Source organism: Lissotriton vulgaris, chromosome 8 (genome assembly GCF_964263255.1).
Source record: "Lissotriton vulgaris chromosome 8, aLisVul1.2, whole genome shotgun sequence".
Taxonomy (NCBI): domain Eukaryota; kingdom Metazoa; phylum Chordata; class Amphibia; order Caudata; family Salamandridae; genus Lissotriton; species Lissotriton vulgaris.
In genome coordinates, this window is record NC_141696.1 from 969,027,976 (window position 1) to 969,050,084 (window position 22,109).

At 44.7% G+C, this 22,109-nt stretch overlaps 1 protein-coding gene across 2 annotated transcripts in view; it reads left to right on the forward strand.

The window, feature by feature from the left end:
* LOC147698192 (RNA-binding protein 26-like) overlaps window positions 1–22,109 on the forward strand; it is a 1,163,085-nt gene that overhangs the window by 146,826 nt on the left and 994,150 nt on the right. For both annotated transcript variants that reach the window (XM_086934819.1, XM_086934820.1), the window contains exon 5: window positions 3,356–3,570. In XM_086934819.1, the coding sequence (XP_086790945.1) occupies window positions 3,356–3,570 (215 nt within the window). The remainder of the gene's footprint in view (window positions 1–3,355; window positions 3,571–22,109) is intronic.

Consider the following 22,109-nt stretch of genomic DNA (forward strand, 5'->3'; position numbering starts at 1 on the left):
CTGCATGTGTCGTATCATAGTATGATTCCCAAAGGAATATTTTTTAGCAGGGTTCCCCCTGGATAGCACAGCTTTACAGATGAGACAAGTCACCTTTGCAGCGTTTACTTTTTTAAAACCCCTTGAGATTTTGAAAAACTCCCATATGAAGTGCTCTCTTGGTTTGTATGGGGGATTGTCTTCATGCAGGAACTGCCTTGTCCCTTCCTCCTCTTTCTCCTCCTCTTCTTCTTGACCACCAATGTGATCTTCTGGTGGTCCTTTTGGTGGTGCTGGGGCAGATGCTCCAGCTGCTGATAGTACTGTAGCCATATCTGTAAGAAAAAAGCAGGTCTTCCTCACTCAAAGAATAAAGTGAGAATGAGGAAAAAAGGTGGGGGCTTTCTTCATTTGGAAAACAAAACTGTTCTGAACCAATGAAAAGTGTTATTTTCAGGTCACATGACCCAACGCGCTTACGCTACGCGCCCCGTTGTGCGCCCGGGGGTGCTTACGTAGCGCGTTCGTATGCGCGTGGGTGCTTCCGGGTGCGCTTACGCCGTGCGTATCACGCGGACGCGGCTCTGCAAAACGTCACGAGGATGTTTTCGTTCGCGGCATTAGCGCTAACGGGACGCTCCTCGGTACGCGCACCGGGGCGCGCCGTAGCAATGCGTTCACCGGTGAGCGCATCGGTACGCGCCCCGGGAGCGCTCCGGGGCAAACAAATAAAAAAAACACATAAAAAAAATAGTATTACATAATTATAAAATATAAAATTCATCATAAAAAATATTACATTTCATACCTATAGAGATTTGCTATTAAAAAACCTATGAAATTCACTGAAAAAAACCATAGGTTTCACACCAGTTATAGTTAGGAATTGGCATTTTAAAAACCTATTAAATTCACTGAAAAAACCATAGGTTTCACACCAGTTATAGTTAGCTGGAAATTTTACTCGCATTAAACCATTGAAATTCCAAGGTTATAGTTAGTTGGACTCACTATAACTTGCGCGCCTGCAATGCACTGCTGATGATGTCACATATTATATCACTCATGACATGGTCAGTGACCCACCCCAAGGTAGGGACCCATTGGTCCTAACCTTTACTTACATGTAATGCCCCTAAATTTAGTATTTAGGGTAAACCCTGAACCTTGCCTCCTCAGACAAGAACAAACCACAAGAAAAGAAGGACCGAAGAAGCCGTGCTAGAACTAAGAACAGGACGTCCACTGACTTGGCTCCAGCCTTAACGGGCTGTCCTTACCTCGAACCTGCTCCAGTGAAATCTAAGTGCGTTCTGCAGCCAGCAGCCTCAAGAACCCGAAGGACCTGCCCTGCCTTCCAAGCCAAAGACTTTGTCTCCTGTGAGCACCAGATTTGCTCACCAACAGACTCAGGCCCCAGCCAACACTGCGAGTCTGCACCACTCTGCCCCTGACGCACACGGCCTGAGTTCGAGTGGCCCAACACCACGAGGAGGTCTCCCCGGTTATCCTGACCTGAGATCTGGTCATCTCTGATCTGCCTCGAATCTCCAAGCGAAGCCTGCAGCCTCTTTCTGGAAAATCCCCCGACCGCGACCCGAGCTTGTAAGAAAACTTGACGCTTAGACACCCCTGCACCCAACGCCCCACAGCCTTAGGTGGCTCAACTGACTAGGTCCCAATATCCCCATGCATCCCAACCTACCTCTCCAACTGGTGATCACTTCAGAAGAACTCCATCCCCCAGCCTTCAGTCTTTGTTGCAACCGGAGAATCCCCATTGATAACAACAGGGCACCCAAAGCCAAAACAGCACCTTTCACCCAGCCGCTCCTGCGCTGCTGCGGATGTACTTTGGGTGCTGATGTGGATCCCTTTGCTCTGAGCCTAACACCAGGAGCTTTGCTCCCACAACCTTGTGGCCTGCTTGTGAGCAGACACCAACGGGAGGACCCTGATCCCCCTTTGGACAACATTGGGTCTCAGCACTCTGCACCCTGCCAACTAGTGCCGCTGATGGAGCTTCAAGAGTGCATCCTTGACCCTGAGAGAACCCTGGTTCTAACCCCAGAATACCAACTCCCACAAAACAATACTTACCTTCAAACCGTTAACTTAATTTTCTCCAAAGGAATACATTCACGGTTTTTCCTTAAATTGTTCCGTACCTGCACCAGGCTTGGCTCTAAGAAATAAAATAATATAATATTTTTGATACAAACAAATTGTTCTATGTTCAGTCTTTGAGTGTGTGACATCATTTGCTGCCTGAGTGTGTACAACAAATGCTTAACACTACCCTCTGATAAAGCCTTACTGTCCGCCCACAATACCACAAATACAGAGTAAGGTGCTATCTACTTTTTCCTCTGCCTACCTTTGGGGTTCCTCTGGGCTGTGCACACTATACCTCATTTTGGTATAGTATATACAGAGTCTGCTTCCTACAGTTTCTACCTCATTCTCTTTTTTACTTCTTTATCTCTTAATTTTTTCTTTGTCTTTTGGCCTTGATGCATTAACCTGCACAAGTTTCACAATATTGATGACTGGCGGGGCTGGTACTGATGTATAGGAAAAAATAAATGAATGCAAGGATCATTAGTTCATATTACGTCTAGATAGAGCTTACTTTTAAGGTGCGTCCCCTTCATTTAGCGTGAGATGCATATATTAAGTACTGTCAGTTGACCATACTTGGGCTTGCTTATGGCGCGCAGATCCCTGTATCCCTCAGCAGCGAGCCATCCTGCAGGCTCTGAGTATTTGTGTTTTATTTGCTTAAGCCGCTATAGAATGTTTTACTTATGCATGTAACTGCACTAGTATCTTTGTAAACAATAGTAAGTTACACCTGTTTTTATGATGCTCTAGGGGCCGATTCACAGAACTAATCTGAGACAAAATCCTAACCTTACTACTTTTGGTATTCACAGAAGGCACTTAGTAGTAATAAAGACAAACTTGAGTTTAACTTGAGTTAAAATCATAACTTAAGACAAAATCCTAACTTTACTACTACTAAATGTGAATACCAGAAGTAGTAAGTTTAGGATTTTGTCTCAGAATAGTTCTGTGAATCGGCCCCCTAGTTCTTAAATAGTCATAGTGAGTGAATGCACCATTAAAATGAGGTATTCCTTTTCTTTTTATCTGCATTAACTTTTTGCCTTATGAGGATACAAAGATATTGTAAATATGCTGACATGTCGGGTAGGATGTTGCTAATTTCTTTAACATTCCTAACTCTCATTCATATATGAAGTCACCATGCCTACCTTATGTTTATCTCAAATTCCAGTATTCGAAGATCACCTGTGTAAAAAGAAAGGATTGCAAATGTTCAAGTATGCACTAACTATTTCATTGTATTTAGGAGTCGTGACAGAAAAAAAGACGATCGTTCACGCAAGAGGGACTATGATCGAAACCCACCTAGAAGAGATTCATACAGGGACAGATATATTCGCAGAAGGGGCCGTAGTCGAAGTTATAGCAGAAGTAGGAGCCGGAGCTGGAGTAAAGAAAGGGTTCGAGACAGAGACCGAAGTAGGAGCAGAAGCAGATCAAGGAGTAGAAGCCGTAGCAAAGGCAAGTTTGTCGTTTGGTAAACCTGTTATTCAGTGCATTAAAAACCTTGTGAGAAATCATATTTTCTTTTTGACCTTTTAATCAGATATCTATTGTAATTTGTTTCTCATAAACAACTTTATTCACACACATTTTTTAATTGTAGAACCTTTACAGCAAAGAACTTGAAACCCTTATCCTTCATATTCTTATTCTTCAGTCTTGTTGCTGTACCCGTTTCCTTTTTAATGCTACTTTTAACACACACCTTTGTTCTTTTTTTAATCCAACTTTTTATTGAGATTTTCTTCCGAGAAAACAGATAACAAATTCTCCCTCCCCAATCAAACTGTTGAAGGCATGTGAGCAACCATTTATCTATTACGGTACAAAAATTCACATAATATGGATTGGATCACTCCATCTCATGGTAGCTCGGGGTTCTACACTCCATCCCATAAGCCTCCACTCCGTATCTGGTCACCTTCTGGCCGTCCCTCATCTTCCCTGGATTCCTAATCCCCCAAATCCCCCCCCCCCTCCCTCCCCCCCATTCCCTTGCCCTTGCCAAAATTCTCAAATTTATGTGGGCATCCTCTCGCTTGGTACAGTAATCGCTCTTCCCCCTTGCACCAGCCTATGCCTTCTTCCCACTCATGGACATTTGGATTTGGCAAAGTCATCGCCCCCTACAGGAGGAGAACACTTCTTGCAAGATCCCCTTGAAGAGACAATCTGTAGCTACAAGTCCTTTTTATCTACCACCAGCACCTCCGTCTCACCTGAGAATCCTTTGTAGATTACACCTCAGGATTCCCCACAATCTCATGATGATGCAGATAATGGGGGAGGGGGGGGGGGTGAATCTCCCATTAGATCCATTGACCGATTACACAGTTGATCCCCCAGGTGTTACTGATCCAGATCGTTACTCTTTGCCAGGGCTGCACATTACCTTGGGGTAGAACACCACAGAGAATCATTAGAAGCAGATTTTTTTTGAGACTTTAGCACCCACACACAATTCATCACAAATATTTCCCATGCTTAAAGACATAATCCAATACGCTGATGAGATTTTCAAAGATCCAGTCAGGGCCCGCATCTTAACTCCTAGAGTGTACAAAAATATATGACCTCTCCTACAGACCATATCTTTATTAAGGGACAGTTGCCATTAGCTTCCCTAGTGGTATCAAATGCTCGTAAGCGAGCAAACTCTTAGACATCATGATGTGCTCCTCCGCCAGATAAAGAATCAAAATTAATTGACGCTTCTGGCAAAGCAAAGCATTTCCAGATGGATCTCTGGTGCCATTGTCTTCTGTCATCAGCAGGCTGGTCAGCCTTTACAATCACAGATACATGCCCATTCCACTAGGGCAGTCTCTACTTCTGCGGCGGCACTATTTGCAGAGCGGCAACATGGAACACACTGCATATATTTACCAAACATTACTGTTTGGATACAGAACTCACGAAGGATGCTGCAGTGGGACAGGCGGTGTTGCATCATCTATTTCGATAGAGGTGAGGCTTCCTTCCTTCCCACCAAACATTCTCTTATTTTTCCATGCACTTTTCCCTATCACTATTATAGCTTTTGCCATACTTGCAGTTTATTGCTTTGCATTTTAATGTTATATATGCATATGTATATATGTATTTGTTAACTAATGCTTCATGTTCTTTATGCAAAAGGAAATGTGCTTATCATTGCTTTCTACTCTGATTCAGGCATATGAATCTATGAAAGATACCCTAATACTGGATAAGAAATGCGTTACTTACGTTTAACTGCAGTTACCTGTAACTGCTGTTATCCAGTATTGGTATCTTTCATAGATTCACATGCCTCAATCATTCCCCGTCGTCGGGATGGGAGTCCCCGGTACATAAGTAATGTCCCATTAGACATACAGAGTAATAGGCCAAAGGCCTCACATTAGTAACATATCCAGGTCCTTTTGTAATAAGGACCAAACTCTAGAGAGCAACCAATCAGCTGCCACCACCCTCTGGAACCTTCCTGGAAGGAGCTCTAGTCCCTCAGATTTTAATAAGCACAGTGCTATATAGAGGAACAACTGAGTACTAGGTGACCCCTTCCAAGGGAGGCTGGTGGGTTGCATGTGAAGCTATGAAAGATACCAATACTGGATAAGTAACGCATTTCTTCTTACAGCTACACAAAGATAGGATAGTTCTCCGCACCAACCCTAAATTCCTTCCCAAAGTAGTTTCTTCCTTTCATATAAACCAATCGGTTACCAGTTTTCTTTCCTCAACCAGATTCTGTAGCAGAACACGCTCGTCATACACTTGACATAAAAAGAGCGTTACTGTGCAACATAGATAAGACAAAAGACTTTTGCAAAACATAGTTTGTCGCATTTGCTCCACCTCACAAGCGCAATCCTATATCTAAATCTGGTATTGCTAGATGGATTGTTAAATGTATTCAAACATGCAATGCAATAGCCAAAAAAATTACCCATACCCCTAGAGGTCTTTCCACTAGCAAAATAGGGGCTTCTATGGTGTTGGGTAACATTCCCTTAGCTGACATATGTAAAGTAGCTACATGGTCTACACCACACATATTTACAAAACACTATTGTGTGGATGTGTTTGCATGTCAACAGTTTAACTTAGCCCACGCAGTACTTCAAACACTGTTTCAGACAACTGCAACATCTACAGGTTAGCAACCGCTGCAGTTGAATATAGATAAAGGTAGGTCAAATGTTTAGAAACTGTTGAAATTACTTTTCAGTTACTTTTAAGATAACTTTTCAGATTACTTTTTCTACTCAGTGTGATGTGCCAAGATATCATACTTAGACATTTCCTAAATAAAATGTAAGTAAGTCAGTTTTTGTAAACGCACAGTTTCTTAAGTTGTCCTACAATTTCCAATTCCACACTTAGAACTTTTTCCACAGAAAAACAGTCCATGCAGTCCTGTGGGAGAAAATCAGGTTATCGGTTTAAAGGTGAGTAATTGATCCTGGGAGTTGAGTTTCTGGGGTTAGAACCAGGGTTCCCCCAGGGTCAAGGATGCACTCAAAGAGCACCCTCAGCACTAGGACAGCCGGGTGCAGAGTGCTGAGGCCCAATATTATCCAATGGGGGATAGGGGACCTCCGTTTGCTGGCTGCTCATGGGCACGCCACTTGGATGTGGAAGCAAAGCTCCTGGGGTTTAGCTCAGGGCAAAGTGAGATCCGATTTAGCACACATGGTGCACCCACAGGTGCAGCCGGGTGCAGGCTGCTGATTTGGCGAATGGTGCCCTGTTTTAAAATGGGAGTAGCCGGTTTTGGCTGCAGGCTTGGTCCAGGAAATCTTCCTGGATACATCAACAACTGGGCAGGTAAGTTGAATAGCTCAGGGACGTAGGTGCACCTTAGGTCCTCTTCCCCAGGGTGGGCAGATGCAGGGGTGCCTTTTGAGGTCAGATTTCACCTTACCGAGGTCACTCGCGTTTTGAAGGGGGGGGGGGTCCCAGTGCGGAGGTTGCTGGAGATTTCGGGCTCAGACTCTGGAACGCTGGGGGACGTTACTTTGACTGGTGGGCCACTCTGACTCTGGCAGTAGGCGTCGGGTGCATTGGTGGTTCCAGACGTCGGGTTTCTTTGTCCTCAGCAGGCTTGGAGTCTTTCTTTTTTGTGATTCTCTTGAGCAGAGCTGCTGTTCACAGGAGATCCGGTCTTTGTTTTATGCAGTTTTATATAGCGCGAACTCGACCCGAAGGTATTAGAGTGTTTTACATGAGCACCGGTTACGTTACACAAGGACTCATTCAGGCATGGGGAGATTATTTGCCCAGAATCACAGGATGTGGACCTGACCCAGAGGCTCGAACCTTGCTTTCCAGCACCAACGTCGGCAGTCTAGCCGATGGACCACATCCTCATCCTTGTTGAAGGCAGTCAGTCCGCCCAGGGGGTTCTGGAAGCCGCTGGCTGCAGGACAAGGCAATTATTGGCACAGGATCTCTGGAAACTGTAGACGGGCCGGTAGGGCTGGGGACAAGTCAGTTCTTCTCTGCAGTCTCCTCTGCTGGGTGCCTTTTTTCGTCCTTTGTAGGTTGTGGGAATCTACCTTTGAGATTCAGGGCTGCTCCTTAAATACTGTAATAAGGGAGCGTTTTAGGGGTCTCTAGGTCAGTAGCCATTGGGCTACAGACCTTAGTTTGATAACACCCTTGGTGTGCTCCCCCCACATGGGTGAGTGGGCACAATCCCTAATCCGGATTGGAGAGTGCCTGCCCTCTGCAAGATGGCGGGCACTGAAGAGTGGGCTTCACAGCGCCTCCCCCACTTTCGATAGAGGTGAGGCTTCCTTCCTTCCCACCAAACATTCTCTTATTTTTTCCATGCACTTTCCCCTATCACTATTATAGCTTTTGCCATACTTGCAGTTTATTGCTTTGCATTTTAATGTTATATATGCATATGTATACATGTATTTGTTAACTAATGCTTCATGTTCTTTATGCAAAAGGAAATGTGCCTATCATTGCTTTCTACTCTGATTCAGGCATGTGAATCTATGAAAGATACCCTAATACTGGATAAGAAATGCGTTACTTACGTTTAACTGCAGTTACCTTTAACTGCTGTTATCCAGTATTGGTATCTTTCATAGATTCACATGCCTCATATGTATATATGTATTTGTTAGGGGGGGTGGGATTGACAGAGGTGGGCACACCTGGGATGTTCTAATTTTTTCCGCCTGTCTTCCCTCCAAAAAGAGGGTGAGACAGATAGGGGGCAGGCTCTTGGTAGAAGGGCAGGCAGGGTCTCATTACAAACACAGCAAGGCCTTTGAAGCTCCCCTGCCACAGATGGCTCTTCCTGACTTGGGGGAGGTGCGACCACCTCTGCCCTGGAAAGGCTTTGTTTCTGGGCCCAGGGAGCTAAGGCTCCCACCCCAGGGGACCAGAAACATGTCTGGCAGGCTGGTGTTTACCAGTAAGGGAACCCACCAGAGGCTGGTTATTTTTCAGGGGACATCTTCATGTGCTCCCTTGATTTTTGGATTACTTGATTTTTGGAATTGTTTTGCAGATTCTCAAACACAAGGGTACTGAGTTTTCTCCTTATACCAAGGCCAATTGAAATATTTGCAAAGGACACTTAATAGCAAATGTATTGAGTTAGTGCATCTATCTGATTCTGTAGACCCTCTGCCTGCCTAGTCCATAGTGATGTACTTGATTCCTAATTGAATACTCCCAAGCCGTTCTCCAACATTCACCTTCTTAGTTAAAGGAGAAGTCTTGTACTAAGCTGGCTCTGTGTATACTATACCAAAGTGAGGTACAGTGTGCACAGTCCAGTGGTTTGGTTACGCACCGTCGGTTGGGCCACCCACGGCTGTGTGGCATCCGGTGTAGGGGTGCCTTTTAGGGTCGGATCTTCTTACCAGCTCCTGGTAGTGGTTGGGGGAACCTTCCGGTTTGAGGCTGCAGGCGTTGGCTGTAGGATAGAGGCAGGTTAGGGATCACCAGATCTCGTGTCGGGATCGTCGGGGAGACCTCCTTGTGGTGTTGGGCCACTCGAACCCAGGCCGTGGGCATTCTGTGCAGAGTTGTGCAGACTCTCAGATCTTGCCAGGGCTCCGATGCTCATGGGAGACAGTCTTTTCTTTTGAAGGCAGGGCAGGTCCTCTGGGTTCTTGAGGCTGCAGGCAGCAGGCCACACCGGAGTTTCGCTTCTCCAGTATTAGGGCTGTCTTTCATAGATTCACATGCTTGAATATTCCCTGTCGTCGAAGTGGGAGTCCCACGGTACATAAAATAGCAGTAATATATGCATATATAAGTATAATTATTATAATTATAAAAAATACATACACATATATATATATATATATATATATATATATATATATATATATATATATATATATATATATATATATATATATATATATATATATATATATATATATATATATATATATATATATATATATATATATATATATATATATATATATATAAATACAGTAAACTCAAAAGTACCATAGAACTGAATAGGCCCATAGAAAGCCTAAGGGAGAAAATTCAACTTGGTAACATATCAGTGTCATTATGTTGTGGTCCAAATTCCAGCCAATCAGGCTGCAGTTCCCTCTAGAACCTTCTCCTCAGAAGCCCAAGACCTCAGATTTTCTACCGCACGTCGTTTGAAGGGAATCTCTCTGAGCTCTGCTCAGTTTTTTCTTCAACTTTACCTGTTATTTCTTCAAAATGTCTTCAAATAAGAAATCTTTGTTTAAAGCTTGCCATTCCTGTGGTAAACTGCGCCTTTTTCATGAGGATCCTCACAGTAAATGCATTTACTGTATATACCCAGACCACGAGGTTAAGGACTGTAAGTACTGTCGCACTTTTCCTCCCAAGACCCTGAGGGATAGAGAGGCCCGTCTCCTTCTGTGGCTACAGAAGTTGAAGACTTCAGAGTCTGTGGTTTCTGATGTGGAAAGTTTTTCTTCAGGCATTTCTAGATCCTCTCAGAAGTGTGGGTCTGAAACTGAGGTTCCATCTTCTTTTCTTAAGAAGAGTAGACTGTTGGAATCCTCCAGGATTGTTTCCCCACAGGATTTGCTTCAGGGCACGTCTACGGGACCTGGTTCTCTGACGTCTGCGCCCAAAGCCTTGCCTTCCTCTCAGAAATCCGGCATAGGTTCGTCGACGGGCTCGTCAACGGGTCCGTCGACGTCTTCAGCGACGACGAAGTCTGTAACCTCTACGTCGACGAGGACATGTTCTATGTCTTCCACTGCTGCGTCGGCGACAATCACCTCGTCGACGACAGCCCAGTAGACGAGACCCATTACGTCGATTGTTGAGATCTCGTCGACAAGTGTCAAGTCGATGCACGTCTCCTCTTAATCAGGAAGGCCACAAGTTGGACTCTATAGGAAAAAAGTGTACTACAATGGCGGCAAATACCTTGGCAATTCTGGGCCGTTACGACCACCAAATGTGGTCCGAGATTGCCGCACTGATTCCTCAAATGCCTGAGGCCATCCGTGCAGAAGCGCAGGCTATTATCCAAGAGGGAGAGGTAATTTCGTCTCAAATTATCGAATGTGCGCTTGACATTTCATCCACAGGCTTTCGCCAATTAGCTGGGGCTGCAGTCTTGAGGCGTCAAGGCTGGCTGAAATCTACAAAGTTTCGCCCAGAAGTACAAGCAAAAGTCCTCGACTTGCCTTACGATGGAGAGTCTTTATTTGGCAAGCATGTAGACTATGCTCTTGAGGCAATCAAAAAGGACACTGACACCGCAAAGTCCTTGGCTACTCTCCAATAAAAAAAGCGGCCCTTTCGTGGGGGCACGTGGTACAGGCGGGCGCTCCTCTACTTTTCGTGTATCAGGCCAGTATCGCTCATACAATACCTACGGCGATGACCGGCAGAGAGGTTCTTACCAAAACCAGAATCGTCAGTCTTCCTCCAGACCATACCAACAGAAAACAACTTATAGAGGTGGCGCAAAAAACAAGAAACAGTGACAGACTCAGTTCCTTTCGTCTGCCGACTGTGCATCTTGGAGGTCGCATCTCAAAATACTTTTGCAAATGGTCCGAAATCACCTCCGACCAATGGGTCCTGGACGTTATCTCCAAAGGCCATACCCTGGAGTTCACAAAATTCCCTCCCACTCATCCACCTTCGGGGCCACCCTCCCCGCACTTCAAAGAACTTTTGGCCCAGGTAAAATTAATGATCCAAAAAGGGCCCATCGAGGTAGTGCCGCCAGGTCAACGCGGCAAGGGATTCTATTCCCAGTTTTTCTTAGTAAAGAGAAAGTCGGGAGAATGGCGTCCAATTTTGGATTTACGGGCCCTGAACAAATTCAATATTTGCAAAATCTTTCAGATGTTAACTCTGCTTCAAATCCTGAATTACCCCAATCCAGGGGAATTCTTCGCAACGATCGACCTCCAGGACGCATATTTCTATGTGCCAATTCACCCCAGACACAGGAAGTATCTACGCTTCACAGTCGGACACCTGCACTTTCAATTCAAGGTCCTACCGTTCGGCCTCAGTTCAGCACCGAGGGCCTTTACCAAGATCATGGCCCCGGTAGCTGCCTTTCTACGCCTACGAGGCATACAATTTTATCCATACCTGGACGATTGTCTCATAAAGGCTCCGAATCTTCAACTGGCCATCCAGCATACACAGTCTTGCCTCTCCCTGTTTCAAGACTTGGGCCTTTCCATCAATTGCCAGAAGTCACACTTTCGCCCATCTCAACGGCGAGATTTTCTAGGAGCCTCTCTAGATTCTCATCTGGCAATGGTTTTTGTCTCCCAGGAACGACAAGATGGTATGCTCTAGATGGTACGATCCCTCCAGTCAAAACTGTACGTTTCAGTCCGGATGTTGAAATCATTCCTCGGCATGGCTTCTTCTGCCATACAGTTGATTCCCCACTGCAGACTTCATATGAGGGTCATCCAAGAGGAGTTAGACAAGCAGTGGAAGCAGATTTCAGGATCGTTCAACGACAAGATCCTTCTTACGCCCCGCATCCAAAAGGCTCTGGAGTGGTGGGCTCACCCTCCAAACATTTCAAAAGGTCGGTCTTTTCAAGACACTACCCCAACTCTGACGCTTACAACAGATGCATCCCTGGAGGGCTGGGGAGCACATCTCGAAGTCCTGTCAGTACAAGGAAAATAGACTGCGGTCCAACGCACTTGGCATATAAATCGCCTGGAGCTTTTGACGATCTTCCTGGCTCTGAAGTCTTTTCAACGGATCGTTCAAGGTCAATCTCCGCTGGTGAGAACAGACAACACCACCAGCATGCATTACCTGAACAAGCAGGGCGGCACCAGGTCCCTTTTGCTTTCCCAACAAGCACAGGAGATATGGAATTGGGCAATTCATCACCAGATTCATCTCACTGCCATACATGTGCCGGGTGTTTCCAATGTTCTGGCGGACACACTCAGCTGGTTTTTTTCGGACAGCCACGAGTGGGAACTCAATCAACCAACTCTGGAGTTCATTTTCCACCAGTGGGGCCATCCGCAGATGGATCTTTTTGCGATTATCACCAACAAGAAATGCCAACGCTTTGCAAGTCTTCATCCCCACAGTGCGTCGAGTGGGAATGTATTTTCGATCAGCTGGTTGAACGCATTCAGCAACGCTTTTCCTCCGCTTCCTCTGATTCCACACTTGTTGCACAGGATGAGGCTTCAACCCTGTCAAGTGATGCATATATAATGGAGAGATTCACTCCTTTCTTTTTCCTTTATGATTCTTCCTCTAATTTATCACCAGTACTTTTACTGTCTATATTAAACTGTGTCGGCGTGCTAGCCCTTTGTGCTCCGCCCATTCGCACTGCAAATAAGAGAAAAACGCAGAAGAGACACATTTAGGTCTCTGTGTAGCTCAAAAGCAATGAATCTAATGCATCAAATTCGTCATCCACTTTTAAATTATTCTTCAATTTTATCCATGAATCTTTAGTCCCTTCTTCAATCGGTTTTATTTCAATCCATTATATTCATTGTCTTTATTCTTTCACTCTTCAAAAAAACACAGGGAAATCCTTGTTTCCAATGCCACGTTTTTATTGCCAGTCACCCAATGCATTTCGGGAATAATCCCTTCTTCGGGGGTTTCTAGGGTACAAACAAAATACAACCTAATCAATTAAATGGCATACTGGTTTTTATAAAACATAATTTTTAAGAAAAAGCATTGACTTTTACCATATGTCATTATTTGTGCTCATACTTTTACTGTCATTGTTGCTTAACATCCCCAGCTACTAAGCACTCCCCACGTTAACCTGTGATGACCCTTGAATATATCTCACATCCACATTACTGCAAACTCACTGGATTGAGAACTGCTGCCCATTCTTAAAAGAAACATTTACCATCCTCTTTCATAAAGTGTTCTGAAGCGCTCTTACCGTGGCACTAGGCAAAACGACCTTTCATATTGAAAAATGCTATGCAATCTCCCCACGAATTAACTGCATGCTGCTCCCGCTTCTTACTTTTGAAAAAGCTTTCCTGAGCGCTAGTGAACGTTCGCCTTAATAACCCTGTTCGTTTCAGCTGTGAGTCACGTGTTGACACACTTTATGAAAGAGGATGGTAAATGTTTCTTTTAAGAATGGACAGCAGTTCTCAGTCCAGTGAGTTTGCAGTAATGTGTTTGTGAGATATATTCAAGGGTCATCACAAGTTAACGTGGGAAGTGCTTAGTAGCTGGGGATGTTAAGCAACAATGACAGTAAAAGTATGAGCACAAATAATGACATATGGTAAAAGTCAATGCTTTTTTTTAAAAATAATGATTTATAAAACCAGTATGCCATTTAATTGATTAGGTTGTATTTAGTTTGTACCCTAGAAACCCCTGAAGAAGGGATTATTCCCGAAATGCATTGCGTGACTGGCAATAAAAACGTGGCATTGGAAAAAAGGATTTCCCTGTGTTTTTTTGAAGAGTGAAAGAATAAAGACAATGAATATAATGGATTGAAATAAAACAGATTGAAGAAAGGACTAAAGATTCATGGATAAAATTGAAGAATAATTTAAAAGTGGATGACTAATTTGATGCATTAGATTCATTGGTTGTGCAGCTACACGGAGACCTAAATGTGTCTCTGCGTTTTTCAACCCTGTCAAGTCATCTTGATCGCACCCAAATGGCCGAGGCACCCATGGTTTCCGGACCTTCTCTTGTTCTCCCAGAGCTTCCAATCTCGCTTCATCCGTTGCCTCACCTCCTCACGATGCAGCACGGGCGGATTTGCCATCCGGATCTAGCATACCTCCAACTTCATGCCTGGAACCTGAGCACCATGAATTTGCGCGTTTAACCATCGACGCAGACTGTCGAAAGGTGTTAGCGCACGCCCGTGCTCCTTCCACCATTAAAACCTATCAGTTGAAGTGGAAGCGTTTCTGTGTCTGGTGCCATACCAAGGCCTTGGATCCGATAACCGCTAAACCAGAACAGATTCTGCCTTTCTTCTTATCCCTTGCGAAGGTAGGACTTTCCCATTCCACTCTGAAGGTCTTTCTAGCGGCTGTATCCCGCATCCGTCATGATGGCTCTTCCTCACTATATTCGTCTAGAATTATTAAACAGTTTTTAAAAGGTCTCTTCCGAATGTTTCCACCCATTCGACGTCCTCCGCCTACTTGGCGCTTAAACCTGGTCTTGTCTCGGCTCCTCCTACCTCCTTTTGAACCCATCCATTCAGCAAGCTTAAAATTCCTCACGTGAAAAGTTGCCCTATTGCTCGCCTTGACGTCATCTAGGCGTGTCAGTGACATTCAAGCATTCACAACTCAACCTCCTTTTCTCCAGTTCTCAAAGGAGGCTGTTACACTACGTACTAATCCTACATTTATTCCGAAAGTTCCCAGTGATTTTCATCTCAATGAACCGGTCATTTTAAAGACTTTCTTTCCGTATCCACAAACTCCTGCGGAACGTTCATTACATTCCCTGGATATAAAACGTTGCCTCAAGTTTTATATTCAGCGCACTGCATCCTTCAGGAAATCTGATCAACTGTTCGTGGCCTATGGCCCGGCCTCTAAAGGACAACCTGTTACCAAACAAACTATTACTAGGTGGATTTCTTCCACTATTGCCTTCTGTCATCAGCGTGCTGGCAAGCCTCTTCCATCTTCAGTACGTGTTCATTCAACTAGAGCTGTGTCAGCTTCTACTGCCCTTTTTGCGGGGGTACCTCTGCGACACATCTGCAGAGCTGCTACGTGGTCGAGCAGCCATACTTTTACGAAGCACTACTGTCTGCAGTCAACAGATGCCGCAGATGCAGCAGTAGGACAAGCGGTGCTGGGAAATCATTTCCATTAAAGGTGAACATCTGTTGCTACCCGCCTCCTGTCATGAAGGTTATCTCTCTTTAATATGATATGTCTATTATATGTTTGAAATTACTGTTACCTTTATGACTTATATGATGATTACTGCTTTCTACTCTTATTCAAGCATGTGAATCTATGAAAGACGCCCCTAATACTGGAGAAGAACATAAGTTACTTACCTGTAAACTGTGGTTCTCCAGTATTGGTGTCTTTCATAGATTCACATGCGACCCTCCCATCCTCCCCTCAGAGGCTCTCTTCTCCTCAGGCACTTTGGTTACTCTGTGCTACGAAAATCTGAGGTCTTGGGCTTCTGAGGAGAAGGTTCTAGAGGGAACTGCAGCCTGATTGGCTGGAATTTGGACCAAAACATAATGACACTGATATGTTACCAAGTTGAGTTTTCTCCCTTAGGCTTTCTATGGGCCTATTCAGTTCTATGGTACTTTTGAGTTTACTGTATTTATATGTTCGAGGCATATGGGCTGCAGATGGTACATTATGAATAGATCGCCATCTGGTGTTGGGCTCGGATGATTGCACTTTGTTTTTCTCTTGGAGATCCTTTTGTATCTTGGTGACTTCTCCTTTGGTTGGTAGTGCGCATGGGCATCGGCTCCATCCTTAGATTGTTTTTTTCCGCCATCGGGTTCGGATGAGGATTGAGACGCTCCAGATCGACTTCGAAAAGAAGTGATTTATCGACGCGTATTCCCTTTCCAATTCGACGGTATTGTTTTCGAACGCGTTTCATTTCCATTCCGGCGCATTGCGACTTCAGCATCGAAGAAAAAACTTTGATCTACGTCGACGAACAGGCCTTTCTCGACGCAGTCAAGCCCGGAGTCCATGGAAAGGACTCCATTCAAGAAATGTCCAACGTGTGGTGCTAAGTTCCCACACAAGGACCTACACGAGGTGTGCAACCTCTCCCTATCGCCTGAACACGAATCCAGGGACTGCGAAGCCTGCGCAGCATTCTCCTCCAAGTCGACTATTAGAAATCGTCGAGCTCGAAGACACGAAGTTTCCAGAATGCAGTCGGAGGCGATCCCGGAGCTGTTCGGAGACGAGCAACTTGAGGAAGAAGAGGATCATGAAGATCAGTCTGGGTCGGAAGGGGACCAGTCGGATGTCGAAGAACTCGACGTGCAACAAACCGTGAGTGACGACGTCCCCTTACCAAAAAACCGACCCCGTGTGGTAACGACCCCGCCTTCGAGCCCGGTCAAACCGCAGAAAAAAGTTTCCGACGCCCCGCCTTCGGGCCCGGCAACGAAACCAAAACTGAAACCGAAACACTCGGCCTCCCACCATGTCGGATCCGAGAAACGGTCGACATCGACTTAGACACCGAAGCTTTATACAAGGGAAAGCTCGGCATCGAAACATTCCATGTCGAAGCACAAACATGATTCGACGTCCAAGACTCACCCGACACCGAGGAAGTCGGAATCGAGTAAACACTCGGTGCCGAAAACACCGAACATTGACGATCGAAAACATAAGCACCTTTCGGAACCAAGGCCTTCGGTACCGATTCAGGAGCAGCAGACAGATCCCAAACAAAAGATTTTGTTTATCGATCCGCAAACTGGCAAAGTAGTGACGAAGAAGAGAAAGAATGAACAGATAGAAGACAAATCTCTTCCTTCAAAAAAGAGAACACTGGGGACAAATACAACTCCTCCTGCTTCTCCTCGACCTAAAGTCACACCCTCTTCTCCTATTCCTCACACTATGCCAAATATTCCTGCACCTTCCACACCAAGACCATCTACACCTCAGTCTGATGTAGACAGTGATCCAGGGGAGGGAGAACCTCAAGGGGATGATGAAAGCATCCCAGATGAGGATGACCCATGGGAAAACTATAACGTAGGGTCAGATGAGGACAACGACCCAGAGTTATATCCCTCAAAGCCTTCACCACCTGATAACACAGGGTTTGTACAGCTCATTAATAGGGCAGCAAAATATCATAAAGTAGATATACATACAGAACCTCAAATAGAGGACTTCCTATTAGAGACGCTACCTAATGCACAAAGAACATCAGGTACTCTTCCTATGCTGAAGGGTCTTCTCAGTCACACAGAAGAAATATTCAAAGACCCAGTGAGGGCTAGGGTGTTAAACCCAAGAATTGATGAAAAATATAAGGCGGCTCCATAGGATCCAATATTTATCAAAGGGCAGGTACCTCTGGACTCGCTTGTAGTTTCAAACGCTCGTAAAAGAGCGAACTCATTATCTACAGGAGAGGCTCCTCCACCTGATAAAGAGTCAAAATTAATAGATGCATCAGGCAAGAGAGTAGCATCACAAGCGGCAAATAGCTGGCGTATAGCCAATACACAGGCACTACTTGCACGTTATGACAGGGCACATTATGATGAATTAGAAAAACTCATCACACATCTCCCCAAAGACCATCAGAAAAGGCAGATCAGTTAATACAGGAAGGAAAAATAATAACTAATACTTCCATTAAGTGCGCCTTAGACGCAGCAGACACTGCAGCAAGATCCATCAACACCAGTGTCATGTTAAGGAGACATGCATGGCTTAGAATCTCAGGATTCAAACAGGAAGTACAAACGTCCTTATTGAACCAACCATTTGATCAAAAGACACTTTTTGGTTCAAGCACAGATGAGACCTTAGAAAAAATGAAAAAAGATACAGAAACGGCTAAGTCAATGGGAGCATTGCAACAGCCAGCACAAAGAGGTTCCTTTCGTAGATCCACCTATAGAGGAGGCTCAAAAAATACAGGAACAAATCAGCAATCCACCTCTTTCACACCCACATCACCCAAAGGTAATTCAAGAGGTAGTTACAGGGGTAACAACAACAAGGGTAGAGGCCGCGGAAATAATAACAACCGCAACGCCTCAACCCCAAAACAGTGACTTCATAGAACTTCCCCCAGACCACATAACACCGGTCGGGGGACGTCTATCACAGTTCCTACCTGTCTGGGAAGACATCACATCAGACAAGTGGGTGAGACAGATTATCCAACATGGTTATTGCCTAGAACTCACAGCTACCCCACCAAACATCCCCCCCAAACAGCGTCCAATGAGTCAAGATCATCTGACATTGTTAAAAGAAGAAGTATTAGCACTGCTACAAAAGCATGCAATAGAGAAGGTCCCAAAACATCAACAAGGGACAGGAGTGTACTCTCTATACTTCCTAATCCCCAAAAAAGACGGGTCCCTAAGACCAATCTTGGACCTCAGACCTCTCAATGCATACATAAATTCGGAACATTTCCACATGGTCACGCTCCAACAGGTACTCCCTTTCCTGAAGAAAGGGGACTTTCTTTCTACACTGGATCTAAAAGACGCTTACTTTCATATCCCAATTCACAAAGCCCACAGAAAATACCTAAGGTTTGTAGTGGAAGCACAACACTATCAATTCAAAGTCCTTCCGTTCGGGGTCACAACGGCACCAAGAGTGTTCACAAAATGCCTAGCTGTGGTGGCAGCACACCTAAGAAGACAAATACATGTCTTCCCCTACTTGGACGATTGGCTAAAAAAGGCCAAGTCACAAGAAGAATGTCTTCACAACACACAGAAGACAATTCAGTTGCTGCACCACCTAGGGTTTACGGTGAACTACAAAAAATCACACCTGCAACCAAACAAGATTCAGCAATACCTGGGGGCTACTATAGACACAGAAAAGGCAATAGCATACCCCAATCCGATCAGGATACAAACAATGGTCGGGTTAATACAAAGATTTCAACCACAACACTCACTACCAGCACGAGTGTTTATGCAACTGTTAGGCATGATGTCCTCCTGCATACTGCTAATACCACATGCCAGACTACAAATGCGTCCACTACAGGAGTGTCTAGCGACACAGTGGAATCAGGCTCAAGGTCAGATTACAGATCTGGTGTTGGTAGACGACCGTACGCATCGCTCTCTGAAGTGGTGGAACACAACAAACATTTCCAAAGGACGGTCGTTCCTAGAACCGATTCCACAAGTGATAATAACAGGGGAGCGCATATGGACAAATACACAGTGCAGGGGAAGTGGAGTGTGCAGCAAAAGAAACTGCACATCAACTACCTGGAACTATTAGCGGTATTTCTAGCACTAAAAGCTTTCCAAATGCAAATAACAAACAAGGCAGTCCTGATCAGAACAGACAACATGACTGCAATGTATTATATTCAAAAACAGGGGGGGACACACTCTCTCCAACTATCCAAACTAGCACAGGACATTTGGAGATGGGCCATTCCTCAAAAGATCTATCTGTTAGCAGAACACCTACCAGGAGTTCAAAATCAGATAGCAGACATCCTAAGCAGACAGTCAGAACAAGTACACGAATGGGAGCTGCACGACCAAATACTGCAGCCATTCTTCCAGAGATGGGGGCAACCAGAGATAGATCTGTTTGCCAATCATCAGAACGCAAAATGCCAAAACTTCGCATCCAGGTACCCACACCAACGGTCCCAGGGCAATGCACTATGGATAAATTGGTCCAACAGATTTGCTTACGCTTTCCCCCCCTCTCCCACTAATTCCGTTAGTGGTTCGGAAACTGCAGCAGCACTCAATGACAATGATACTAGTGGCACCCACGTGGGCAAGACAGCCGTGGTTCACCACGCTACTACAACTCTCACAGGTGCCACATCAAAAGCTAAGATTATTACCCATGCATCTTACACCGAACCATGGAGAAATAATGCACCCAGATCCCAAACAAATAAACCTAGTGATCTGGCTCCTGAGGTCATAGAGTTTGGATATTTAGATTTACCACCAGAATGTATGGAAATCATTAAACAAGCAAGACGTCCTACCACTAGAGCATGCTATGCAGCAAAATGGAAGAGGTTTGCTATACACTGTAACAGTAAGCACATCAACCCTCTGGACCCATCCACTAAACAGATCATTTGCTACTTACTACACTTGCAGCAATGTAACTTAGCATACACCTCTATCAGAGTTCATCTCGCAGCTATAGCGGCGTACCTACAAAACAGGCAACATCTTTCCCTGTTTAAAGTACCAGCAATTAAAGCTTTCATGGAGGGACTCAAAAGAGTCATTCCACCAAGACAACCACCTTCCCCAGTCTGGAATCTCAACATAGTACTTACCAGACTAATGGGGCCACCCTTTGAACCTATGCATAGGTGTGAAATACAATTCCTCACATGGAAGGTGGCCTTCCTCATAGCTATCACGTCACTTAGAAGAGTAAGTGAGTTGCAGGCTTTTACAATTCAAGAACCATTCATGCAGTTACACCAAAATAAAGTGGTTCTTAGAACAAACCCAAAATTCCTACCAAAGGTAATTTCTGCATTCCACATCAATCAGTCAGTGGAATTACCGGTTTTCTTTCCAAAACCACAGACAGTAGCGGAAAGAGCCCTACATACATTGGATGTTAGAAGGGCAATATTGTACTATATAGAAAGAACACAAACTTTCAGAAAGACAAAACAGCTATTTGTTGCGTTTTCTCCTACACATAAGGGCAATCCCATCTCTAAAGCGGGCATTGCCAGATGGATTGTAAAATATATTCAAATATGCTACTTAAAAGCAAAGAGAACATTAACTGTTCCTCCTAGAGCTCACTCTACACGTAAACTAGGAGCATCTATGGCATTTTTGGGAAACATTCCACTAGATGACATATGCAAAGCAGCTACCTGGGTTACACCGCACACCTTCACAAAGCACTATTGTGTAGATGTGCACACAACACAACAAGCTAGAGTGGGACAAGCTGTATTAAAAACATTATTTCAGACAGTTGCAACGGACACAAGCAACCACCGCTAGGGAGAGAACTGCTGTATAGTCTATTCATAATGTACCATCTGCAGCCCATATGCCTCGAACGGAATATGCTACTTACCAGTATGCATCTGTTCTTGGCATAGAGGGCTGCAGAGTGGTACCTGCCCTCCCAGCCTCCCCGGAAACCTGTGTCTGTTCCAACATTATCTTATTTTGATACACTTACATGGGCATTCCTATCTGTATTCTATCATACTACTCCATCTAACCCTACTATGGCAAAACAATCTAAGGATGGAGCTGATGCCCATGCGCATTACCAACCAAAGGAGGAGTCACCAAGATACAAAAGACTCTCCAAGAGAAAAACAAAGTGCAATCATCCGAGCCCAACACCAGATGTCGATCTATTCATAATGTACCACTCTGCAGCCCTCTATGCCAAGAACAGATGCATACTGGTAAGTAGCATATTCCATATATATGTATATGTATTTTTTATAATTATAATAATTTTACTTATATATGCATATATTACTGCTATTTTATGTACCGTGGGACTCCCACTTCGACGGGGAATATTCAAGCATGTGAATCTATGAAAGACACCAATACTGAAGAACCACAGTTTACAGGTAAGTAACTTATGTTCTTCTGCAGGTTCGAGGTGGGGACTGGCCCGTAGGGCTGGGGCCAAGTCAGTGGGCATCATCCTCTTCTTAGCTTCGGCATGGTTGTTCGGTCCTTCTTCATTTCTTCTTGTAGTTTCTTGTCTGAGGAAACAAGGTTCAGGGGTGCCCCTAAATACTAAATTTAGGGGCATTACATGTAGGTAAAA